At 38.8% G+C, this 22,499-nt stretch overlaps 1 protein-coding gene and 62 non-coding genes across 63 annotated transcripts in view; all 63 read right to left on the bottom strand.

Annotated features, from left to right (window-relative positions):
• LOC140060322 (adenylate cyclase type 10-like) overlaps positions 1-22,499 on the bottom strand; it is a 120,291-nt gene that overhangs the window by 9,699 nt on the left and 88,093 nt on the right. The window contains exons 24-28 of the mRNA XM_072106474.1: positions 21,856-21,993; positions 20,759-20,934; positions 20,122-20,272; positions 18,010-18,101; positions 17,178-17,296 (exon numbers count right to left, since the gene is read on the bottom strand). Of these exons, the coding sequence (XP_071962575.1) occupies positions 17,178-17,296; positions 18,010-18,101; positions 20,122-20,272; positions 20,759-20,934; positions 21,856-21,993 (676 nt within the window). The remainder of the gene's footprint in view (positions 1-17,177; positions 17,297-18,009; positions 18,102-20,121; positions 20,273-20,758; positions 20,935-21,855; positions 21,994-22,499) is intronic.
• Positions 135-216, bottom strand: Trnas-gcu (transfer RNA serine (anticodon GCU)). Its single transcript has one exon. It is a non-coding gene; the product is annotated as a tRNA-Ser (tRNA).
• Positions 571-652, bottom strand: Trnas-gcu (transfer RNA serine (anticodon GCU)). The gene has a single exon. It is a non-coding gene; the product is annotated as a tRNA-Ser (tRNA).
• Trnas-gcu (transfer RNA serine (anticodon GCU)) lies at positions 791-872 on the bottom strand. The gene has a single exon. It is a non-coding gene; the product is annotated as a tRNA-Ser (tRNA).
• Trnas-gcu (transfer RNA serine (anticodon GCU)) lies at positions 1,009-1,090 on the bottom strand. The gene has a single exon. It is a non-coding gene; the product is annotated as a tRNA-Ser (tRNA).
• Positions 1,233-1,314, bottom strand: Trnas-gcu (transfer RNA serine (anticodon GCU)). The gene has a single exon. It is a non-coding gene; the product is annotated as a tRNA-Ser (tRNA).
• Trnas-gcu (transfer RNA serine (anticodon GCU)) lies at positions 1,453-1,534 on the bottom strand. The gene has a single exon. It is a non-coding gene; the product is annotated as a tRNA-Ser (tRNA).
• Positions 1,673-1,754, bottom strand: Trnas-gcu (transfer RNA serine (anticodon GCU)). The gene has a single exon. It is a non-coding gene; the product is annotated as a tRNA-Ser (tRNA).
• On the bottom strand, positions 2,113-2,194 carry Trnas-gcu (transfer RNA serine (anticodon GCU)). Its single transcript has one exon. It is a non-coding gene; the product is annotated as a tRNA-Ser (tRNA).
• Positions 3,909-3,990, bottom strand: Trnas-gcu (transfer RNA serine (anticodon GCU)). Its single transcript has one exon. It is a non-coding gene; the product is annotated as a tRNA-Ser (tRNA).
• On the bottom strand, positions 4,129-4,210 carry Trnas-gcu (transfer RNA serine (anticodon GCU)). The gene has a single exon. It is a non-coding gene; the product is annotated as a tRNA-Ser (tRNA).
• Trnas-gcu (transfer RNA serine (anticodon GCU)) lies at positions 4,347-4,428 on the bottom strand. The gene has a single exon. It is a non-coding gene; the product is annotated as a tRNA-Ser (tRNA).
• On the bottom strand, positions 4,567-4,648 carry Trnas-gcu (transfer RNA serine (anticodon GCU)). Its single transcript has one exon. It is a non-coding gene; the product is annotated as a tRNA-Ser (tRNA).
• Positions 4,981-5,062, bottom strand: Trnas-gcu (transfer RNA serine (anticodon GCU)). Its single transcript has one exon. It is a non-coding gene; the product is annotated as a tRNA-Ser (tRNA).
• On the bottom strand, positions 5,205-5,286 carry Trnas-gcu (transfer RNA serine (anticodon GCU)). Its single transcript has one exon. It is a non-coding gene; the product is annotated as a tRNA-Ser (tRNA).
• Positions 5,423-5,504, bottom strand: Trnas-gcu (transfer RNA serine (anticodon GCU)). Its single transcript has one exon. It is a non-coding gene; the product is annotated as a tRNA-Ser (tRNA).
• On the bottom strand, positions 5,643-5,724 carry Trnas-gcu (transfer RNA serine (anticodon GCU)). The gene has a single exon. It is a non-coding gene; the product is annotated as a tRNA-Ser (tRNA).
• Trnas-gcu (transfer RNA serine (anticodon GCU)) lies at positions 5,863-5,944 on the bottom strand. Its single transcript has one exon. It is a non-coding gene; the product is annotated as a tRNA-Ser (tRNA).
• Positions 6,083-6,164, bottom strand: Trnas-gcu (transfer RNA serine (anticodon GCU)). The gene has a single exon. It is a non-coding gene; the product is annotated as a tRNA-Ser (tRNA).
• Positions 6,303-6,384, bottom strand: Trnas-gcu (transfer RNA serine (anticodon GCU)). The gene has a single exon. It is a non-coding gene; the product is annotated as a tRNA-Ser (tRNA).
• Positions 6,523-6,604, bottom strand: Trnas-gcu (transfer RNA serine (anticodon GCU)). Its single transcript has one exon. It is a non-coding gene; the product is annotated as a tRNA-Ser (tRNA).
• On the bottom strand, positions 6,741-6,822 carry Trnas-gcu (transfer RNA serine (anticodon GCU)). Its single transcript has one exon. It is a non-coding gene; the product is annotated as a tRNA-Ser (tRNA).
• Trnas-gcu (transfer RNA serine (anticodon GCU)) lies at positions 7,157-7,238 on the bottom strand. The gene has a single exon. It is a non-coding gene; the product is annotated as a tRNA-Ser (tRNA).
• Positions 7,589-7,670, bottom strand: Trnas-gcu (transfer RNA serine (anticodon GCU)). Its single transcript has one exon. It is a non-coding gene; the product is annotated as a tRNA-Ser (tRNA).
• Trnas-gcu (transfer RNA serine (anticodon GCU)) lies at positions 7,809-7,890 on the bottom strand. Its single transcript has one exon. It is a non-coding gene; the product is annotated as a tRNA-Ser (tRNA).
• On the bottom strand, positions 8,028-8,109 carry Trnas-gcu (transfer RNA serine (anticodon GCU)). The gene has a single exon. It is a non-coding gene; the product is annotated as a tRNA-Ser (tRNA).
• Trnas-gcu (transfer RNA serine (anticodon GCU)) lies at positions 8,252-8,333 on the bottom strand. The gene has a single exon. It is a non-coding gene; the product is annotated as a tRNA-Ser (tRNA).
• On the bottom strand, positions 8,472-8,553 carry Trnas-gcu (transfer RNA serine (anticodon GCU)). The gene has a single exon. It is a non-coding gene; the product is annotated as a tRNA-Ser (tRNA).
• Trnas-gcu (transfer RNA serine (anticodon GCU)) lies at positions 8,692-8,773 on the bottom strand. The gene has a single exon. It is a non-coding gene; the product is annotated as a tRNA-Ser (tRNA).
• On the bottom strand, positions 8,911-8,992 carry Trnas-gcu (transfer RNA serine (anticodon GCU)). Its single transcript has one exon. It is a non-coding gene; the product is annotated as a tRNA-Ser (tRNA).
• On the bottom strand, positions 9,134-9,215 carry Trnas-gcu (transfer RNA serine (anticodon GCU)). The gene has a single exon. It is a non-coding gene; the product is annotated as a tRNA-Ser (tRNA).
• On the bottom strand, positions 9,354-9,435 carry Trnas-gcu (transfer RNA serine (anticodon GCU)). The gene has a single exon. It is a non-coding gene; the product is annotated as a tRNA-Ser (tRNA).
• On the bottom strand, positions 9,574-9,655 carry Trnas-gcu (transfer RNA serine (anticodon GCU)). Its single transcript has one exon. It is a non-coding gene; the product is annotated as a tRNA-Ser (tRNA).
• On the bottom strand, positions 9,797-9,878 carry Trnas-gcu (transfer RNA serine (anticodon GCU)). Its single transcript has one exon. It is a non-coding gene; the product is annotated as a tRNA-Ser (tRNA).
• On the bottom strand, positions 10,015-10,096 carry Trnas-gcu (transfer RNA serine (anticodon GCU)). Its single transcript has one exon. It is a non-coding gene; the product is annotated as a tRNA-Ser (tRNA).
• Positions 10,449-10,530, bottom strand: Trnas-gcu (transfer RNA serine (anticodon GCU)). Its single transcript has one exon. It is a non-coding gene; the product is annotated as a tRNA-Ser (tRNA).
• Trnas-gcu (transfer RNA serine (anticodon GCU)) lies at positions 10,672-10,753 on the bottom strand. The gene has a single exon. It is a non-coding gene; the product is annotated as a tRNA-Ser (tRNA).
• On the bottom strand, positions 10,892-10,973 carry Trnas-gcu (transfer RNA serine (anticodon GCU)). Its single transcript has one exon. It is a non-coding gene; the product is annotated as a tRNA-Ser (tRNA).
• Trnas-gcu (transfer RNA serine (anticodon GCU)) lies at positions 11,112-11,193 on the bottom strand. The gene has a single exon. It is a non-coding gene; the product is annotated as a tRNA-Ser (tRNA).
• On the bottom strand, positions 11,330-11,411 carry Trnas-gcu (transfer RNA serine (anticodon GCU)). The gene has a single exon. It is a non-coding gene; the product is annotated as a tRNA-Ser (tRNA).
• On the bottom strand, positions 11,759-11,840 carry Trnas-gcu (transfer RNA serine (anticodon GCU)). The gene has a single exon. It is a non-coding gene; the product is annotated as a tRNA-Ser (tRNA).
• Trnas-gcu (transfer RNA serine (anticodon GCU)) lies at positions 11,982-12,063 on the bottom strand. The gene has a single exon. It is a non-coding gene; the product is annotated as a tRNA-Ser (tRNA).
• Positions 12,202-12,283, bottom strand: Trnas-gcu (transfer RNA serine (anticodon GCU)). Its single transcript has one exon. It is a non-coding gene; the product is annotated as a tRNA-Ser (tRNA).
• Trnas-gcu (transfer RNA serine (anticodon GCU)) lies at positions 12,422-12,503 on the bottom strand. The gene has a single exon. It is a non-coding gene; the product is annotated as a tRNA-Ser (tRNA).
• Positions 12,640-12,721, bottom strand: Trnas-gcu (transfer RNA serine (anticodon GCU)). The gene has a single exon. It is a non-coding gene; the product is annotated as a tRNA-Ser (tRNA).
• On the bottom strand, positions 13,069-13,150 carry Trnas-gcu (transfer RNA serine (anticodon GCU)). Its single transcript has one exon. It is a non-coding gene; the product is annotated as a tRNA-Ser (tRNA).
• On the bottom strand, positions 13,293-13,374 carry Trnas-gcu (transfer RNA serine (anticodon GCU)). The gene has a single exon. It is a non-coding gene; the product is annotated as a tRNA-Ser (tRNA).
• Positions 13,516-13,597, bottom strand: Trnas-gcu (transfer RNA serine (anticodon GCU)). The gene has a single exon. It is a non-coding gene; the product is annotated as a tRNA-Ser (tRNA).
• Positions 13,736-13,817, bottom strand: Trnas-gcu (transfer RNA serine (anticodon GCU)). Its single transcript has one exon. It is a non-coding gene; the product is annotated as a tRNA-Ser (tRNA).
• Trnas-gcu (transfer RNA serine (anticodon GCU)) lies at positions 13,956-14,037 on the bottom strand. The gene has a single exon. It is a non-coding gene; the product is annotated as a tRNA-Ser (tRNA).
• Positions 14,176-14,257, bottom strand: Trnas-gcu (transfer RNA serine (anticodon GCU)). The gene has a single exon. It is a non-coding gene; the product is annotated as a tRNA-Ser (tRNA).
• Positions 14,396-14,477, bottom strand: Trnas-gcu (transfer RNA serine (anticodon GCU)). Its single transcript has one exon. It is a non-coding gene; the product is annotated as a tRNA-Ser (tRNA).
• Trnas-gcu (transfer RNA serine (anticodon GCU)) lies at positions 14,616-14,697 on the bottom strand. The gene has a single exon. It is a non-coding gene; the product is annotated as a tRNA-Ser (tRNA).
• Positions 14,835-14,916, bottom strand: Trnas-gcu (transfer RNA serine (anticodon GCU)). The gene has a single exon. It is a non-coding gene; the product is annotated as a tRNA-Ser (tRNA).
• On the bottom strand, positions 15,055-15,136 carry Trnas-gcu (transfer RNA serine (anticodon GCU)). The gene has a single exon. It is a non-coding gene; the product is annotated as a tRNA-Ser (tRNA).
• Positions 15,274-15,355, bottom strand: Trnas-gcu (transfer RNA serine (anticodon GCU)). The gene has a single exon. It is a non-coding gene; the product is annotated as a tRNA-Ser (tRNA).
• Trnas-gcu (transfer RNA serine (anticodon GCU)) lies at positions 15,494-15,575 on the bottom strand. Its single transcript has one exon. It is a non-coding gene; the product is annotated as a tRNA-Ser (tRNA).
• Trnas-gcu (transfer RNA serine (anticodon GCU)) lies at positions 15,712-15,793 on the bottom strand. Its single transcript has one exon. It is a non-coding gene; the product is annotated as a tRNA-Ser (tRNA).
• Positions 15,932-16,013, bottom strand: Trnas-gcu (transfer RNA serine (anticodon GCU)). The gene has a single exon. It is a non-coding gene; the product is annotated as a tRNA-Ser (tRNA).
• On the bottom strand, positions 16,152-16,233 carry Trnan-guu (transfer RNA asparagine (anticodon GUU)). Its single transcript has one exon. It is a non-coding gene; the product is annotated as a tRNA-Asn (tRNA).
• Trnas-gcu (transfer RNA serine (anticodon GCU)) lies at positions 16,372-16,453 on the bottom strand. The gene has a single exon. It is a non-coding gene; the product is annotated as a tRNA-Ser (tRNA).
• Trnas-gcu (transfer RNA serine (anticodon GCU)) lies at positions 18,684-18,765 on the bottom strand. The gene has a single exon. It is a non-coding gene; the product is annotated as a tRNA-Ser (tRNA).
• Positions 19,531-19,612, bottom strand: Trnas-gcu (transfer RNA serine (anticodon GCU)). Its single transcript has one exon. It is a non-coding gene; the product is annotated as a tRNA-Ser (tRNA).

Genomic DNA, 22,499 nt, shown 5'->3' with positions numbered 1-22,499 from the left:
TACACTTATTGCATTCGCACAGCACCATTCCAGCATTTATATGAAATGTACCTGGGATTATTATAAGAACAATATGTATTTTTATTCGAATAGGTCACATACACTAACGAGTAGTTCATAAAAATAAACAATGGCGACGAGGATGGGATTCGAACCCACGCGTGCAGAGCACAATGGATTAGCAGTCCATCGCCTTAACCACTCGGCCACCTCGTCTATACATTTATTGCATTAGCACAGTACCATTCGATCCAACATTTATACGAAATGTACCTGGGATTATTAAAAGAAGAATGTGTATTCTTATTCGAATAAGTCAAATATTCATTAACGAGTAGTTCATAAAAAGAAACAATGGCGACGCGAATGGGATTCGAACCCACGCGTGCAGAGCACAATGGATTAGCAGTCCATTGCCTTAACCACCTCGTCTATACACTTATTGCATTCGCAAAGCACCATTCCAACATTTATATGAAATGTACCTGGGATTATTATAAGAACAATATGTATTTTTATTCGAATAGGTCACATATTCACTAACGAGTAGTTCATAAAAATAAACAATGGCGACGAGGATGGGATTCGAACCCACGCGTGCAGAGCACAATGGATTAGCAGTCCATCGCCTTAACCACTCGACCACCTCGCCTATACATTAATAGCATTCGCACAGTGCCATTCCAACATTTATACGAAATGTAACTGGGATTATTAAAAGAAGAATGTGTATTCTTATTCGAATAATTCAAATATTCATTAACGAGTAGTTCATAAAAAGAAACAATGGCGACGAGAATGGGATTCGAACCCACGCGTGCAGAGCACAATGGATTAGCAGTCCATCGCCTTAACCACTCGACCACCTCGTCTATACACTTATTGCATTCGCACAGCACCATTCCAGCATTTATATGAAATGTACCTGGGATTATTATAAGAACAATATGTATTTTTATTCGAATAGGTCACATTCACTAACGAGTAGTTCATAAAAAGAAACAGTGGCGACGAGGATGGGATTCGAACCCACGCGTGCAGAGCACAATGTATTAGCAGTCCATCGCCTTAACCACTCGGCCACCTCGTCTATACATTTATTGCATTCGGCACAGTGCCATTCCAACATTTATACGAAATGTACCTGGGATTTTTATTATAAGAAGAATGTGTATTCTTATTCGAATAAGTCACATATTCATTAACGAGTAGTTCATAAAAAGAATCAATGGCGACGAGAATGGGATTCGAACCCACGCGTGCAGAGCAAAATGGATTAGCAGTCCATCGCCTTAACCACTCGACCACCTCGTCTATACATTAATAGCATTCGCACAGTACCATTCCAACATTTATACGAAATGTACCTGGGATTATTAAAAGAAGAATGTGTATTCTTATTCGAATAATTCAAATATTCATTAAGGAGTAGTTCATAAAAAGAAACAATGGCGACGAGAATGGGATTCGAACCCACGCGTGCAGACCACAATGGATTAGCAGTCCATCGCCTTAACCACTCGACCACCTCGTCTATACACTTATTGCATTCGCACAGCACCATTCCAGCATTTATATGAAATGTACCTGGGATTATTATAAGAACAATATGTATTTTTATTCGAATAGGTCACATATTCACTAACGAGTAGTTCATAAAAATAAACAATGGCGACGAGGATGGGATACGAACCCACGCGTGCAGAGCACAATGGATTAGCAGTCCACCGCCTTAACCACTCGGCCACCTCGTCTATACACTTATTGCATTCGCACAGCACCATTCCAACATTTGTATGAAATGTACCTGGGATTATTATAAGAACAATATGTATTTTTATTCGAATAGGTCACATATTCACTAACGAGTAGTTCATAAAAATAAACAATGGCGAGGAGAATAGGATTCGAACCCACGCGTGCAGAGCACAATGGATTAGCAGTTCATCGCCTTAACCACTCGGCCAATACGTCTATACACTTATTGGATTCGCACAGCACCATTCCAACATTTATATGAAATGTACCTGGGATTATTATAAGAACAATATGTATTTTTATTCGAATAGGTCACATATTCACTAACGAGTAGTTCATAAAAATAAACAATGGCGACGAGGATGGGATTCGAACCCACGCGTGCAGAGCACAATGGATTAGCAGTCCATCGCCTTAACCACTCGGCCACCTCGTCTATACATTAATTGCATTCGCACAGTACCATTCCAACACTTACTCGCTGTGTACTAGTGTCAAAGAAAGAAAGCATTCTAACAGATATGAGGAGTGATGTTATCTACTTTTCATCGTACAAAGAATGCATCTACGTTACTAACTGAGATATGTTGTATTGGTTCCGGAGCTTAATAGTAGCCAAGAAGAAGCCGACACGAAAGTCATCCTGCATGCAAAGCATGCTTTAACAAATAACAATCAAGGCGTAGCAATAATTCGTTCCCATTCTGGAGACTTTGATATTCCAGTCATTTCACTATCTCATTTCATATATGATGGGCAGAGGGTAATTATTGATACAAACACTGGGAAATACCGAAATGTACTGAAATTGAGTGACATTGATTTAACAAAAGCGCAGAAATCATCCCTTATTGGATTCCATGCTTTCACAGGTAACAAGTATAACTCCGCTTTCTTTCGGAAAGGAAAATGTACCTGCTGGAAGCTTCTGGAATCAAAAGCAAAATGTGTTGACACATTCTGCAACCTTGGAGTGTCAGATGTTCCATCAAAAGAGTTGTATGAGGAACTTGAAGAGTATGTTTCACCATTGTATGGAGTGAAGGGGAAAAGTGTAAATCAAGCCAGATATGATATCTTCAACAGAAAGTTTTCCAGACACAACAAGATTACAGATATATAATTACTGCCACTATGTCAGCAGACCCTTGAGTTTCATATACTTAGAGCACACTTCATTACTAAAGAATGGCAATCAGCAGACGTCAATGATTTTGTCAACAACAGTACACACAATGGATGGAACGAACAAAAGGAGCCTAAATGGATTGAGACAGTGATGCCCACTGATGTCCAGAAACTGTTTACACATAATGAATATGAAGACTTTTCAGATTGCAGTGATCTGAGCGATCTTGAAGATTAATACACGACATACAGACTGAAACACTAAAGGGAAGCATGTATGTAGTAAAAGAATTAAATTCTTGGCCTTGTTATGGCTTATTTATCTCATATTACTCGGATTGCACATGAAAAACTGGTCAAGAAAATAATATGAGAATGTCAACCTCCAATTGGCACAAAATGAATTAATTGACAGGATTAACGTGATCAGATAGGAGAAATGTCTTGCATTTTGGGTCAAAGGTCAGTAACGTTATTTCCGGTCATTTTTACAGATAATGTTCTATTAGTTTGAATATAAACATCTATATTCTGGAGAGTTTGACACCAATTACAACTTTCTGTGTCCAGTAGTTACGGAGATATGATATCTGTTAGATATTGGGTCAAAGGTCAATAGAGGTATTTCCGGCCATTTTCTGACAAAATGTTCTATTACATCAAATAGGAACATGTACATTCCGAATAATTTGACACCAAAATCAACTTTCTGTGACCAGTGGTTGCCAAGATATCATAGTCTACTGTAACTGGCAGCCATTTTGAAAAAAGCGCCCTCACGCGAAAGTTCTCAGGTTACAGCCCGTTTACCCAATATATTTGGATTCCCCAGAAAAAACTGGTCTAGAAAAGTTATATGAGAATTTCTACCTCTCCGGGTGGCACCTACCTCATTCATAGCCTAGTCTACCTGGGATTATTAAAAGAAGAATGTGTATTCTTATTCGAATAAGTCAAATATTCATTAACGAGTAGTTAGGTCACATATTCACTAACGAGTAGTTCATAAAAATAAACAATGGCGACGAGGATGGGATTCGAACCCACGCGTGCAGAGCACAATGGATTAGCAGTCCATCGCCTTAACCACTCGGCCACCTCGTCTATACATTTATTGCATTCGCACAGTGCCATTCCAACATTTATACGAAATGTACCTGGGAGTATTATAAGAACAATATGTATTTTTATTCGAATAGGTCACATATTCACTAACGAGTAGTTCATAAAAAGAAACAATGGCGACGAGGATGGGATTCGAACCCACGCGTGCAGAGCACAATGGATTAGCAGTCCATCGCCTTAACCACTCGACCACCTCGTCTATACACTTATTGCATTCGCACAGCACCATTCCAGCATTTATATGAAATGTACCTGGGATTATTATAAGAACAATATGTATTTTTATTCGAATAGGTCACATACACTAACGAGTAGTTCATAAAAATAAACAATGGCGACGAGGATGGGATTCGAACCCACGCGTGCAGAGCACAATGGATTAGCAGTCCATCGCCTTAACCACTCGGCCACCTCGTCTATACATTAATTGCGTTCGCACAGCACCATTCCAACATTTATACGAAATGTACCTGGGAGTATTAAAAGAAGAATGTGTATTCTTATTCAAATAAGTCAAATATTCATTAACGAGTAGTTCATAAAAAGAAACAATGGCGACGAGAATGGGATTCGAACCCACGCGTGCAGAGCACAATGTATTAGCAGTCCATCGCTTTAACCACTCGGCCACCTCGTCTATACATTTATTGCATTCGCACAGTACCATTCCTACATTTATACGAAATGTACCTGGGATTATTAAAAGAAGAATGTGTATTCTTATTCGAATAAGTCAAATATTCATTAACGAGTAGTTCATAAAAAGAATGGGATTCGAACCCACGCGTGCAGAGCACAATGGATTAGCAGTCCATTGCCTTAACCACCTCGTCTATACACTTATTGCTTTCGCACAGCACCATTCCAACATTTATATGAAATGTACCTGGGATTATTATAAGAACAATATGAATTTTTATTCGAATAGGTCACATTCACTAACGAGTAGTTCATAAAAAGAAACAGTGGCGACGAGGATGGGATTCGAACCCACGCGTGCAGAGCAAAATGGATTAGCAGTCCATCGCCTTAACCACTCGGACACCTCGTCTATACATTTATTGCATTCGGCACAGTGCCATTCCAACATTTATACGAAATGTACCTGGGATTTTTATTATAAGAAGAATGTGTATTCTTATTCGAATAAGTCACATATTCATTAACGAGTAGTTCATAAAAAGAATCAATGGCGACGAGAATGGGATTCGAACCCACGCGTGCAGAGCACAATGGATTAGCAGTCCATCGCCTTAACCACTCGACCACCTCGTCTATACATTAATAGCATTCGCACAGTACCATTCCAACATTTATACGAAATGTACCTGGGCTTATTATAAGAACAATATGTATTTTTATTCGAATAGGTCACATTCACTAACGAGTAGTTCATAAAAAGAAACAGTGGCGACGAGGATGGGATTCGAACCCACGCGTGCAGAGCACAATGGATTAGCAGTCCATCGCCTTAACCACTCGGGCACCTCGTCTATACATTAATTGCATTCGCACAGTACAATTCCAACATTTATATGAAATGTACCTGGGATTATTAAAAGAAGAATGTGTATTCTTATTCGAATAAGTCAAATATTCATTAACGAGTAGTTCATAAAAAGAAACAATGGCGACAAGAATGGGATTCGAACCCACGCGTGCAGAGCACAATGGATTAGCAGTCCATCGCCTTAACCACTCGACCACCTCGTCTATACACTTATTGCATTCGCACAGCACTATTCCAGCATTTATATGAAATGTACCTGGGATTATTATAAGAACAATATGTATTTTTATTCGAATAGGTCACATATTCACTAACGAGTAGTTCATAAAAATAACCAATGGCGACGAGGATGGGATTCGAACCCACGCGTGCAGAGCACAATGGATTAGCAGTCCATCGGCGCAACCACTCGGCCACCTCGTCTATACACTTATTGCATTCGCACAGCACCATTCCAACATTTATATGAAATGTACCTGGGATTATTATAAGAACAATATGTATTTTTATTCGAATAGGTCACATATTCACTAACGAGTAGTTCATAAAAATAAACAATGGCGAGGAGAATAGGATTCGAACCCACGCGTGCAGAGCACAATGGATTAGCAGTCCATCGCCTTAACCACTCGGCCACCTCGTCTATACACTTATTGCATTCGCACAGCACCATTCCAACATTTATATGAAATGTACCTGGGATTATTATAAGAACAATATGTATTTTTATTCGAATAGGTCACATATCCACTAACGAGTAGTTCATAAAAATAAACAATGGCGACGAGGATGGGATTCGAACCCACGCGTGCAGAGCACAATGGATTAGCAGTCCATCGCCTTAACCACTCGGCCACCTCGTCTATACATTAATTGTATTCGCACAGTACCATTCCAACATTTATACGAAATGTACCTGGGATTATTAAAAGAAGAATGTGTATTCTTATTCGAATAAGTCAAATATTTATTAACGAGTAGTTCATAAAAGGAAACAATGGCGACGAGAATGGGATTCGAACCCACGCGTGCAGAGCACAATGGATTAGCAGTCCATCGCCTTAACCACTCGACCACCTCGTCTATACACTTATTGCATTCGCACAGCACCATTCCAGCATTTATATGAAATGTACCTGGGATTATTATAAGAACAATATGTATTTTTATTCGAATAGGTCACATACACTAACGAGTAGTTCATAAAAATAAACAATGGCGACGAGGATGGGATTCGAACCCACGCGTGCAGAGCACAATGGATTAGCAGTCCATCGCCTTAACCACTCGGCCACCTCGTCTATACATTAATTGCATTCGCACAGTACCATTCCAACATTTATACGAAATGTACCTGGGATTATTAAAAGAAGAATGTGTATTCTTATTCGAATAAGTCAAATATTCATTAACGAGTAGTTCATAAAAAGAAACAATGGCGACGCGAATGGGATTCGAACCCACGCGTGCAGAGCACAATGGATTAGCAGTCCATTGCCTTAACCACCTCGTCTATACACTTATTGCATTCGTATTTATATGAAATGTACCTGGGATTATTATAAGAACAATATGTATTTTTATTCGAATAGGTCACATATTCACTAACGAGTAGTTCATAAAAATAAACAATGGCGACGAGGATGGGATTCGAACCCACGCGTGCAGAGCACAATGGATTAGCAGTCCATCGCCTTAACCACTCGGCCACCTCGTCTATACATTAATTGCATTCGCACAGTACCATTCCAACATTTATACGAAATGTACCTGGGATTATTAAAAGAAGAATGTGTATTCTTATTCGAATAAGTCAAATATTCATTAACGAGTAGTTCATATAAAGAAACAGTGGCGACGAGGATGGGATTCGAACCCACGCGTGCAGAGCACAATGGATTAGCAGTCCATCGCCTTAACCACCTCGTCTATACACTTATTGCATTCGCAAAGCACCATTCCAACATTTATATGAAATGTACCTGGGATTATTATAAGAACAATATGTATTTTTATTCGAATAGGTCACATATTCACTAACGAGTAGTTCATAAAAATAAACAATGGCGACGAGGATGGGATTCGAACCCACGCGTGCAGAGCACAATGGATTAGCAGTCCATCGCCTTAACCACTCGGCCACCTCGTCTATACATTAATTGCATTCGCACAGTACCATTCCAACATTTATACGAAATGTACCTGGGATTATTAAAAGAAGAATGTGTATTCTTATTCGAATAAGTCAAATATTCATTAACGAGTAGTTCATATAAAGAAACAATGGCGACGAGAATGGGATTCGAACCCACGCGTGCAGAGCACAATGGATTAGCAGTCCATCGCCTTAACCACTCGGACACCTCGTCTATACATTTATTGCATTCGCACAGTGCCATTCCAACATTTTATATGAAATGTACCTGGGCTTATTATAAGAACAATATGTATTTTTATTCGAATAGGTCACATTCACTAACGAGTAGTTCATAAAAAGAAACAGTGGCGACGAGGATGGGATTCGAACCCACGCGTGCAGAGCACAATGTATTAGCAGTCCATCGCCTTAACCACTCGGCCACCTCGTCTATACATTTATTGCATTCGGCACAGTGCCATTCCAACATTTATACGAAATGTACCTGGGATTTTTATTATAAGAAGAATGTGTATTCTTATTCGAATAAGTCACATATTCATTAACGAGTAGTTCATAAAAAGAATCAATGGCGACGAGAATGGGATTCGAACCCACGCGTGCAGAGCAAAATGGATTAGCAGTCCATCGCCTTAACCACTCGACCACCTCGTCTATACATTAATAGCATTCGCACAGTACCATTCCAACATTTATACGAAATGTACCTGGGATTATTAAAAGAAGAATGTGTATTCTTATTCGAATAATTCAAATATTCATTAAGGAGTAGTTCATAAAAAGAAACAATGGCGACGAGAATGGGATTCGAACCCACGCGTGCAGACCACAATGGATTAGCAGTCCATCGCCTTAACCACTCGACCACCTCGTCTATACACTTATTGCATTCGCACAGCACCATTCCAGCATTTATATGAAATGTACCTGGGATTATTATAAGAACAATATGTATTTTTATTCGAATAAGTCAAATATTCATTAACGAGTAGTTCATAAAAAGAAACAATGGCGACGAGAATGGGATTCGAACCCACGCGTGCAGAGCACAATGGATTAGCAGTCCATCGCCTTAACCACTCGGCCACCTCGTCTATACATTTATTGCATTCGCACAGTGCCATTCCAACATTTTATATGAAATGTACCTGGGCTTATTATAAGAACAATATGTATTTTTATTCGAATAGGTCACATTCACTAACGAGTAGTTCATAAAAAGAAACAGTGGCGACGAGGATGGGATTCAAACCCACGCGTGCAGAGCACAATGGATTAGCAGTCCATCGCCTTAACCACTCAGACACCTCGTCTATACATTTATTGCATTCGCACAGTGCCATTCCAACATTTATACGAAATGTACCTGGGATTATTATTATAAGAAGAATGTGTATTTTTATTCGAATAAGTCACATATTCACTAACGAGTAGTTCATAAAAATAAACAATGGCGACGAGAATGGGATTCGAACCCACGCATGCAGAGCACAATGGATTAGCAGTCCATCGCCTTAACCACTCGACCACCTCGTCTATACATTAATAGCATTCGCACAGTACCATTCCAACATTTATACGAAATGTACCTGGGATTATTATAAGAACAATATGTATTTTTATTCGAATAGGTCACATATTCACTAACGAGTAGTTCATAAAAATAAACAATGGCGACGAGGATGGGATTCGAACCCACGCGTGCAGAGCACAATGGATTAGCAGTCCATCGCCTTAACCACTCGACCACCTCGTCTATACACTTATTGCATTCGCACAGCACCATTCCAGCATTTATATGAAATGTACCTGGGATTATTATAAGAACAATATGTATTTTTATTCGAATAGGTCACATATTCACTAACGAGTAGTTCATAAAAATAAACAATGGCGACGAGGATGGGATTTGAACCCACGCGTGCAGAGCACAATGGATTAGCAGTCCATCGCCTTAACCACTCGGCCACCTCGTCTATACATTTATTGCATTCGCACAGTGCCATTCCAACATTTATACGAAATGTACCTGGGATTTTTATTATAAGAAGAATGTGTATTCTTATTCGAATAAGTCAAATATTTATTAACGAGTAGTTCATAAAAAGAAACAATGGCGACGAGAATGGGATTCGAACCCACGCGTGCAGAGCACAATGGATTAGCAGTCCATCGCCTTAACCACTCGACCACCTCGTCTATACACTTATTGCATTCGCACAGCACCATTCCAGCATTTATATGAAATGTACCTGGGATTATTATAAGAACAATATGTATTTTTATTCGAATAGGTCACATACACTAACGAGTAGTTCATAAAAATAAACAATGGCGAAGAGGATGGGATTCGAACCCACGCGTGCAGAGCACAATGGATTAGCAGTCCATCGCCTTAACCACTCGGCCACCTCGTCTATACATTTATTGCATTCGCACAGTACCATTCGATCCAACATTTATACGAAATGTACCTGGGATTATTAAAAGAAGAATGTGTATTCTTATTCGAATAAGTCAAATATTCATTAACGAGTAGTTCATAAAAAGAAACAATGGCGACGCGAATGGGATTCGAACCCACGCGTGCAGAGCACAATGGATTAGCAGTCCATTGCCTTAACCACCTCGTCTATACACTTATTGCATTCGCAAAGCACCATTCCAACATTTATATGAAATGTACCTGGGATTATTATAAGAACAATATGAATTTTTATTCGAATAGGTCACATTCACTAACGAGTAGTTCATAAAAAGAAACAGTGGCGACGAGGATGGGATTCGAACCCACGCGTGCAGAGCACAATGGATTAGCAGTCCATCGCCTTAACCACTCGGCCACCTCGTCTATACATTTATTGCATTCGCACAGTGCCATTCCAACATTTATACGAAATGTACCTGGGATTTTTATTATAAGAAGAATGTGTATTCTTATTCGAATAAGTCACATATTCATTAACGAGTAGTTCATAAAAAGAAACAATGGCGACGAGGATGGGATTCGAACCCACGCGTGCAGAGCACAATGGATTAGCAGTCCATCGCCTTAACCACTCGGCCACCTCGTCTATACACTTATTGCATTCGCACAGCACCATTCCAACATTTATATGAAATGTACCTGGGATTATTATAAGAACAATATGTATTTTTATTCGAATAGGTCACATATTCACTAACGAGTAGTTCATAAAAATAAACAATGGCGAGGAGAATAGGATTCGAACCCACACGTGCAGAGCACAATGGATTAGCAGTCCATCGCCTTAACCACTCGGCCACCTCGTCTATACACTTATTGCATTCGCACAGCACCATTCCAACATTTATATAAAATGTACCTGGGATTATTATAAGAACAATATGTATTTTTATTCGAATAGGTCACATATTCACTAACGAGTAGTTCATAAAAATAAACAATGGCGACGAGGATGGGATTCGAACCCACGCGTGCAGAGCACAATGGATTAGCAGTCCATCGCCTTAACCACTCGGCCACCTCGTCTATACATTAATTGTATTCGCACAGTACCATTCCAGCATTTATATGAAATGTACCTGGGATTATTATAAGAACAATATGTATTTTTATTCGAATAGGTCACATACACTAACGAGTAGTTCATAAAAATAAACAATGGCGACGAGGATGGGATTCGAACCCACGCGTGCAGAGCACAATGGATTAGCAGTCCATCGCCTTAACCACTCGGCCACCTCGTCTATACATTTATTGCATTCGCACAGTACCATTCCAACATTTATACGAAATGTACCTGGGATTATTAAAAGAAGAATGTGTATTCTTATTCGAATAAGTCAAATATTCATTAACGAGTAGTTCATAAAAAGAAACAATGGCGACGCGAATGGGATTCGAACCCACGCGTGCAGAGCACAATGGATTAGCAGTCCATCGCCTTAACCACTCGTCTATACACTTATTGCATTCGCACAGCACCATTCCAACATTTATATGAAATGTACCTGGGATTATTATAAGAACAATATGAATTTTTATTCGAATAGGTCACATTCACTAACGAGTAGTTCATAAAAAGAAACAGTGGCGACGAGGATGGGATTCGAACCCACGCGTGCAGAGCACAATGGATTAGCAGTCCATCGCCTTAACCACTCGGCCACCTCGTCTATACATTTATTGCATTCGCACAGTGCCATTCCAACATTTATACGAAATGTACCTGGGATTTTTATTATAAGAAGAATGTGTATTCTTATTCGAATAAGTCACATATTCATTAACGAGTAGTTCATAAAAAGAAACAATGGCGACGAGGATGGGATTCGAACCCACGCGTGCAGAGCACAATGGATTAGCAGTCCATCGCCTTAACCACTCGGCCACCTCGTCTATACACTTATTGCATTCGCACAGCACCATTCCAACATTTATATGAAATGTACCTGGGATTATTATAAGAACAATATGTATTTTTATTCGAATAGGTCACATATTCACTAACGAGTAGTTCATAAAAATAAACAATGGCGAGGAGAATAGGATTCGAACCCACACGTGCAGAGCACAATGGATTAGCAGTCCATCGCCTTAACCACTCGGCCACCTCGTCTATACACTTATTGCATTCGCACAGCACCATTCCAACATTTATATAAAATGTACCTGGGATTATTATAAGAACAATATGTATTTTTATTCGAATAGGTCACATATTCACTAACGAGTAGTTCATAAAAATAAACAATGGCGACGAGGATGGGATTCGAACCCACGCGTGCAGAGCACAATGGATTAGCAGTCCATCGCCTTAACCACTCGGCCACCTCGTCTATACATTAATTGTATTCGCACAGTACCATTCCAGCATTTATATGAAATGTACCTGGGATTATTATAAGAACAATATGTATTTTTATTCGAATAGGTCACATACACTAACGAGTAGTTCATAAAAATAAACAATGGCGACGAGGATGGGATTCGAACCCACGCGTGCAGAGCACAATGGATTAGCAGTCCATCGCCTTAACCACTCGGCCACCTCGTCTATACATTTATTGCATTCGCACAGTACCATTCCAACATTTATACGAAATGTACCTGGGATTATTAAAAGAAGAATGTGTATTCTTATTCGAATAAGTCAAATATTCATTAACGAGTAGTTCATAAAAAGAAACAATGGCGACGCGAATGGGATTCGAACCCACGCGTGCAGAGCACAATGGATTAGCAGTCCATCGCCTTAACCACTCGTCTATACACTTATTGCATTCGCACAGCACCATTCCAACATTTATATGAAATGTACCTGGGATTATTATAAGAACAATATGAATTTTTATTCGAATAGGTCACATTCACTAACGAGTAGTTCATAAAAAGAAACAGTGGCGACGAGGATGGGATTCGAACCCACGCGTGCAGAGCACAATGGATTAGCAGTCCATCGCCTTAACCACTCGGCCACCTCGTCTATACATTTATTGCATTCGGCACAGTGCCATTCCAACATTTATACGAAATGTACCTGGGATTTTTATTATAAGAAGAATGTGTATTCTTATTCGAATAAGTCACATATTCATTAACGAGTAGTTCATAAAAAGAATCAATGGCGACGAGAATGGGATTCGAACCCACGCGTGCAGAGCACAATGGATTAGCAGTCCATCGCCTTAACCACTCGGACACCTCGTCTATACATTTATTGCATTCGCACAGTGCCATTCCAACATTTATACGAAATGTACCTGGGATTATTATTATAAGAAGAATGTGTATTTTTATTCGAATAAGTCACATATTCACTAACGAGTAGTTCATAAAAATAAACAATGGCGACGAGAATGGGATTCGAACCCACGCGTGCAGAGCACAATGGATTAGCAGTCCATCGCCTTAACCACTCGACCACCTCGTCTATACATTAATAGCATTCGCACAGTACCATTCCAACATTTATACGAAATGTACCTGGGATTATTAAAAGAAGAATGTGTATTCTTATTCGAATAATTCAAATATTCATTAACGAGTAGTTCATAAAAAGAAACAATGGCGACGAGAATGGGATTCGAACCCACGCGTGCAGAGCACAATGGATTAGCAGTACATCGCCTTAACCACTCGACCACCTCGTCTATACACTTATTGCATTCGCACAGCACCATTCCAGCATTTATATGAAATGTACCTGGGATTATTATAAGAACAATATGTATTTTTATTCGAATAGGTCACATATTCACTAACGAGTAGTTCATAAAAATAAACAATGGCGACGAGGATGGGATTCGAACCCACGCGTGCAGAGCACAATGGATTAGCAGTCCATCGCCTTAACCACTCGGCCACCTCGTCTATACACTTATTGCATTCGCACAGCACCATTCCAACATTTATATGAAATGTACCTGGGATTATTATAAGAACAATATGTATTTTTATTCGAATAGGTCACATATTCACTAACGAGTAGTTCATAAAAATAAAGAATGGCGAGGAGAATAGGATTCGAACCCACGCGTGCAGAGCACAATGGATTAGCAGTTCATCGCCTTAACCACTCGGCCACCACGTCTATACACTTATTGGATTCGCACAGCACCATTCCAACATTTATATGAAATGTACCTGGGATTATTATAAGAACAATATGTATTTTTATTCGAATAGGTCACATATTCACTAACGAGTAGTTCATAAAAATAAACAATGGCGACGAGGATGGGATTCGAACCCACGCGTGCAGAGCACAATGGATTAGCAGTCCATCGCCTTAACCACTCGGCCACCTCGTCTATACATTAATTGCATTCGCACAGTACCATTCCAACATTTATACGAAATGTACCTGGGATTATTAAAAGAAGAATGTGTATTCTTATTCGAATAAGTCAAATATTTATTAACGAGTAGTTCATAAAAAGAAACAATGGCGACGAGAATGGGATTCGAACCCACGCGTGCAGAGCACAATGGATTAGCAGTCCATCGCCTTAACCACTCGGACACCTCGTCTATACATTTATTGCATTCGCACAGTGCCATTCCAACATTTTATATGAAATGTACCTGGGCTTATTATAAGAACAATATGTATTTTTATTCGAATAGGTCACATTCACTAACGAGTAGTTCATAAAAAGAAACAGTGGCGACGAGGATGGGATTCGAACCCACGCGTGCAGAGCACAATGGATTAGCAGTCCATCGCCTTAACCACTCGGCCACCTCGTCTATACATTAATTGCATTCGCACAGTACCATTCCAACATTTATACGAAATGTACCTGGGATTATTAAAAGAAGAATGTGTATTCTTATTCGAATAAGTCAAATATTTATTAACGAGTAGTTCATAAAAAGAAACAATGGCGACGAGAATGGGATTCGAACCCACGCGTGCAGAGCACAATGGATTAGCAGTCCATCGCCTTAACCACTCGGACACCTCGTCTATACATTTATTGCATTCGCACAGTGCCATTCCAACATTTTATATGAAATGTACCTGGGCTTATTATAAGAACAATATGTATTTTTATTCGAATAGGTCACATTCACTAACGAGTAGTTCATAAAAAGAAACAGTGGCGACGAGGATGGGATTCGAACCCACGCGTGCAGAGCACAATGGATTAGCAGTCCATCGCCTTAACCACTCGGCCACCTCGTCTATACATTAATTGCATTCGCACAGTACCATTCCAACATTTATACGAAATGTACCTGGGATTATTAAAAGAAGAATGTGTATTCTTATTCGAATAAGTCAAATATTCATTAACGAGTAGTTCATAAAAAGAAACAATGGCGACGAGAATGGGATTCGAACCCACGCGTGCAGAGCAAAATGGATTAGCAGTCCATCGCCTTAACCACTCGGACACCTCGTCTATAAATTTATTGCATTCGCACAGTGCCATTCCAACATTTATACGAAATGTACCTGGGATTATTATAAGAACAATATGTATTTTTATTCGAATAGGTCACATTCACTAACGAGTAGTTCATAAAAAGAAACAGTGGCGACGAGGATGGGATTCGAACCCACGCGTGCAGAGCACAATGGATTAGCAGTCCTTCGCCTTAACCACTCGGCCACCTCGTCTATACATTTATTGCGTTCGCACAGCACCATTCCAACATTTATACGAAATGTACCTGGGAGTATTAAAAGAAGAATGTGTATTCTTATTCAAATAAGTCAAATATTCATTAACGAGTAGTTCATAAAAAGAAACAATGGCGACGAGAATGGGATTCGAACCCACGCGTGCAGAGCACAATGTATTAGCAGTCCATCGCCTTAACCACTCGGCCATTTCGACAATACACTTAGTGCATTCGCACAGCACCATTCCAACATTTATATGAAATGTACCTGGGATTATTATAAGAACAATATGTATTTTTATTCGAATAGGTCACATATTCACTAACGAGTAGTTCATAAAAAGAAACAATGGCGACGAGAATGGGATTCAAACCCACGCGTGCAGAGCAAAATGGATTAACAGTCCATCGCCTTAACCACTCGGACACCTCGTCTATACATTTATTGCATTCGCACAGTACCATTCCAACATTTATACGAAATGTACCTGGGATTATTATAAGAACAATATGTATTTTTATTCGAATAGGTCACATATTCACTAACGAGTAGTTCATAAAAATAAACAATGGCGACGAGGATGGGATTCGAACCCACGCGTGCAGAGCACAATGGATTAGCAGTCCATCGCCTTAACCACTCGGCCACCTCGTCTATACATTTATCACATCAGCACAGTACCATTCCAACAATTATACGAAATGTACCTGGGTGTATTCGTGTTCATATTCAGAGCAGTTCATAAAAAAAAATGGCGACGAGGATGGTATTCGAAACCACTTGTACAGAGTAGTCCATCAACTCAGCCACTTCGTCTCTACATTTACTGCATTTCGTACAAAACATATCGTTCTGTTTTGAACATCTGCGCTTACACGGGTGCATTACAATAATGACCACTCTTTGTTTTTTTTTTCTTATTGAATCACATTTTATGAGTGGGGTTGGTGAGCATCATGCCAAAATACGCAAAAAATTTGCCAAAATACACAAATTGAGGGCGCTATGCTTTGCTAAAATAGGCAAATCTGCTTTGCCAAAATACACAAATCATGCCAAATACGCAAATCTGCTTTGCCAAAATACGCAAATAATGCCAAAATATACAAATTTGCGTATTTTGGAATGATTTACGTATTTTGGCAAAGCATCGCGCCCTCAATTTGTGTATTTTGGCATAATTTGCGTATTTTGGCAAGGCTGATTTGCGTATTTTGGCATAATTTGCGTATTTTGGCAAGGCTAATTTGCGTATTTTGGCATGATTTGTGTATTTTGGCAAAGCCTAGCGCCCTCAATTTGCGTATTTTGGCAGGGTACTCACCAACCGTAATACATTTTGTTGTACAGTTGAACACTATAAAGACTGAATATATACCTGCATCTATAGAACCTTGTATTCTAGCGTTTCCAAGCCGCACCACTGAGCTTGTGCAGTAAAGGTAGCCAACTGTGACGACGTCATCTGGACCAAAATTGCTCGGACTTTCAACGCACCTAAATATCAAACGGCAATGGAGAGATTTAGTGTTTTGTAAATGTGTCTCTAAAGTCTTTTTCCACTGTCAACCAAGTTCAGGAATATTCTTCCCGAGCGAGTAATGATAATGCAGCTGACAAAAATTACGGTACGTCCTTTTGCGCTATATGCGCTTTCTAAACAGGCTCATTGATGTAGTAGTACAGAAGCGCAGTTGAGTAGATGCAAGGCAATCTAACAACAGGACACTGAGCTCGCCTTCTCAAGAAGGAACTCTCGGACTCCCGACAAATACTATAATGTCCATATTCTTCGCGGCGCGCGGTGCCTGAACTGATCGTGTCGCATTAAAACCCTTTGATCTTCGGAGCTCACCACCCTGTTGTTAGATTGCCTTGGTAGATGTTACCCCATATAACAACTTCCGTCTCCCATAACGGTTCATTTGTGTTTGGTTTCCGCCATATAAATAGCGGTAGCAATTTATATTAGAAAAAATAGATGTTCGTAAAATATGTTAATTTTATTTTCTGATGCCTGATAAACCGCACTTTCCGTCTTAAACTACTTCTCGCCCCCCCCCCCCCCCCCCACCTCCCACCACCTCAACTTCAAATGCTAGACATGGTTTGTTTTTTTAGCCCACTCGACCGATTCGGCTGATTATTTCGCGAACACTGCAAATAATGTGAATAGGCATAGCAACGTATCATCATACTTAGTTAATTACCTTTTTATAGCCATTCTTTCGTACGTAGCACCGAGTCTAGGCCATTGATATGATTGGCAACACTCCATTATGCTCCGATATGCAGTAATCAACTATGAAACAAAATAATAATAAGTCAATTAAACAATCAAAGCAATTATTATCGACATTTAGGTGAAATGGGTTATAGGGACGAGGATTGGATTGTAACCCAAATGGAATTTTTTCCATTAAACCTTCATAATGGGTTTTTTAAACAGATTTGCTTATTTACTTTTTATATTTGCATAATTAATGTCTTTCTAATTCATTTGCTTAGCTCACATTTTACTAGAACGATAATATTTGCCTTCTCATTTGTATTTTCAGAAAAAAACAAACAAATTCGTTATTGAGGCCCCTGAACCACATTGGGGATCGCCAGTGTACAGGCCAAAACCAAACAAAGTAATACTTTTCGTTTTTAAAGAAATTAAGCCGTCCTATCCAACGTTTAAAGTTTCATGCGTCGAACAATATTTCAAAAGCTAAGGGATTGAATTGATCAGAATCGAATAAAATTGATACCGGACATAACGAATTAAAATAATCTTTTCCTCTTTTTTATTTTAAGTGGATAGATTCCATATACATACATTACTTACATAAACAGGTTTTAAATGCATACAATGAGTTGAATTTAAAAAAAAGAAGTTCGACGAGGATGGGATTCGAACCCACGCGTGCAGAGCACAATGGAATAGCAATCCATCGCCATAACCACTCGGCCACCTCGTCCTGTCATATTTCATTTTTCTTTTGACTAAAATTTAAAAATAATACAGAATTGCACTGCCATTGCATCACAGTCAGGAAAAAGCTACTTTACGTCATGAGACCATGTGACGTCACACTACTATCGCGTCCAATTAAATTCATTTAGAAGTTACGAGTTAACGTATCGTAATCATTCGAATAAATTCCCCACTTTAAATCACACTCCCACGGAAAATCGTTTGGAATAAATTGCTTCGCCACATAGACCTACACATACTATATTTACATACATTATATACATAGTACCTACTGTATTGTTAGTCGCGTCGAAACGCGACTCTACAGCTCACTATGTCGGTTGGTCGGTCGGTAAACACTAACTCAAATTTGCGCATGCAACTGCAGCCATGTATATGGCCTTGTTCTGCATAATGTTACTATCAACCACCCCACCTTGAATAAACGACTCCTGAACAATAAGCATTAATTTGATTACATAAGGTAAACACGTCTACGTTCCTACATCTATTTTGTCTTTTGTATTCAGTTCAATTTATTCTATTATTTCCATTCTCAAAGAACATATATAAATAAGCATAATACCATACCTAATACAAAGAGAAAAGGGGATGGAAAGAAGCAGCAGTTTATAAATTTAGAAACCCCCTGTTACAAAATATAATATATTTGAAGATTTGAAAAAAGACATATATCCCTATAGCAAAGGTTATACCTAAAATCTTGTAAGGCCTAAAATGTGTAGGCCGGTTAATTATTTAAAAATATCGACGAGGATGGGATTCGAACCCACGCGTGCAAAGCACAATGGAATAGCAATCCATCGCCACAACCACTCGGCCACCTCGTCCTGTCATGTTATACCTTTCTTTAATTTTTAATTATATTAATAATATGAAAATCTTAAAATTGCATCGGTATTGCATCAGGGAAGTACAATGAATGCATTACAACAGCGCCACCAATCGATTCACAGTATGTATCTAAAAACTTTTCATTATTATGATCGCGAACAGGCCTACTGTAATAATTCCAAATTGCTAAATAATTATAGATAAATTTGTAAATAATAAGTGATGTAAGTAAAAAACTTTTTTGCTTTAATTCAAAATGTCTTATTTCATCTATATTTAATATTTATTTTATGTTTTTTTTTTTGCTGGGTGGCGGGTAAGGGAATAATACTTGATAATTGACTGAGCTAAAACTGTACACTGTCAAACTTGGAACATAAAATTGTGATGTGCCCATATATGGACACGATGACGTCATATCACTAGCATATTTGGCCACATCACATTGTTTTTGTTTGATAACGCAGAGAGAGCTGCAACTAAACAACAAAATAGTTTACGGTACCTCGTGTAAGTCGTCATCTGATGATTCTGCGCGGTTAAGTTGCTGCAAGGCAGACGACAAAGCTCGCAATTTGTCGTTCCCCTTTGAGTAAATCTGCCACAGGTAGGACAAACATCTGGCTTGTTCTACATAGATGTTGCTCATTTCACTTCTGAAAATGTCAATAGCAACGCAATCAAACACCATTAACAGATGGATTTTAAATCATAAGGAAAATTATTATATCTTAAGGCCCATTTAGACAGACCAACGGTAATTGGAAAAGCGCGTATCTTGTTTCACATAGAATTTGTAGCCTATCTATCCTAAGCGGAAACCGCCTGTCCGGTCCTTCACGTTTGTGTAAGAAGTAGCCTAGATTTTATATTTTTTACCGTTACTGCTCGTCTGTGTAAATTGGCCCCAGACAAGCGGTACAGATAAGCGGAGAACCGCGTGCTTGTCCCAGAATCTGTATCTATCTTGAGCGGGTTGTTGCGGGTATCCGCCTAACCGCCCGCCCGCTCCGCGTTTATGTGTGAATGGTCATAAGAAATTTAATAGATTCTATATTTTGATTTCCGTTTAATGTTTTCCGCTAACCGTATTGGCCTGATTATGACCACAGGCAATAAACTACATACGAAATATAACTTACGAAGCTTTGCCAATGAAACAATTTGGGCATTTCTTGTGTGCAAACTGCTTGATCCCTTCCCGCACAACCTTAAACCATGTCAGAATTTTGGCATGATGTTGGTGATTGCCAAGAATGCGAAGTGCCGTCAGAAAATGTGGCTTAGAATCATTGTAACGCCTCATCTGAAATATTGCCTACAGAAAAGGAATATCTTTGCGTATAATTACCACTGTCCATTTAATTTGTTAATGCTTTGGTTCCCACTAGAGACGTAACGCAAGGACGTAAAAGTGAGTTGACCAATCACAAGCGATATGGCGATACTCGCTTACGTTGCGTTTATTTATCTTTTATTTATTTATTTGTTTTATTTCAACCAAATCCAACAGCAAAAAATCGCCAATTACAGGATGCCTTTACGTCTTTGCGTTACGTCCTAGTGGGAACAAAGCTTAAAGAGTGGTTCCCACTAGCGACGCAACACAAGGACGTAACGCAACGCAAGTGAATTTTACCAATCACAAGCGATGGCTTATTCGCTTGTGATTGCTAACTGTCTATAACTTCGCTTGTCATTGGTTAAAACGCTTGTGTTGCGTTTACGTCCTTGCGTTACGTTCTAGTGGGAACAAAGCTTAAGGGTTAAAAAATGAAATAGCCTGAATTAAAAGTTAGCTAGTACGTCATGATGACCTTTTTTCGGTATAATAAAGTGAAACAACAAACCAAACAAAATAAAACATATAAAACTGCTACAGTCAATAACATTTAAACCGAAATGAAATAAAAATTAGATAAAAGCCCTATAAATTAAAATACTTATAATACCTATTAGAAATCGTAAAGATTCGGGTCGTTAATCATAGTATCCAAGTATAATGTATACTTTCATTTGATTGGAGTTTTAAATTATAAAATATTGAATGTTTCATAATTGTACAATAGCACAAATAATTTCATTCAGTACAAGAATTTGTTGTATTTCCTATCGGCTTCACCTCAAATATAACATTTTCATCTTTCACCTAATGAAAATATTTATACCATTGTAGGCCTACTAAAAAACGTTCGTTATTTTTATAAGGTGATAATAGTTTAGTTTACATTAAATTTACCTGTCCCGTTGTGCTTTCCACGTGCGCACGTGCATACCTATCTACCGTGATGTTCTCGTTGACGTCATCACTCAGGGGTTTCACTCCCGTGTCAAGTGTCTTGATCAATTCTTGCGCCTCGTTTAGATAAGACAATGCCTGAAAAAGACAAAATTAATATGGTTTTTAAAAGGAACGTTAAGGCTTATTTTTCATTTCATTTCTTTATTCGATTTCAATGGATTCAGGGTAGCACAAAAAGTAACCAATTGTCAAACTTATTTCCATTGTACAGATACAGATCTTTTATTGTCATACAAACCAAAACAGTACAGTATGAAATTTGTAGAATTAGTAGAAACAAGGCCAACAGCCATAAGTCGCGTGCTCTCAGAAAAAAATGAACTTTCAAAAAGTACATCAAAACAGTTCAAAAAGTACAGAAAAGCGATAAAACGCATAGTGATACCGGACCGACAGACAGACCGACAGACATAGTGAACTATTGAGTTATTAGTTAAACATTAAAAATGTACAACGCTTAAGGATGGAATAATTATGTACGGAATATAGCTAAAAAAAATTATTAAATAAACAATTATACATAAGTATTAAATAATGTTTATAAGTTATCTTTGCAGCATAACCTCTCAGAGGTGATTCCT

Source organism: Antedon mediterranea, chromosome 10, assembly GCF_964355755.1.
Source record: "Antedon mediterranea chromosome 10, ecAntMedi1.1, whole genome shotgun sequence".
Classification (NCBI taxonomy): domain Eukaryota; kingdom Metazoa; phylum Echinodermata; class Crinoidea; order Comatulida; family Antedonidae; genus Antedon; species Antedon mediterranea.
The sequence above is the reverse complement of the archived record's forward strand: the minus strand, read 5'-3'. Positions and strand labels throughout refer to the sequence as shown.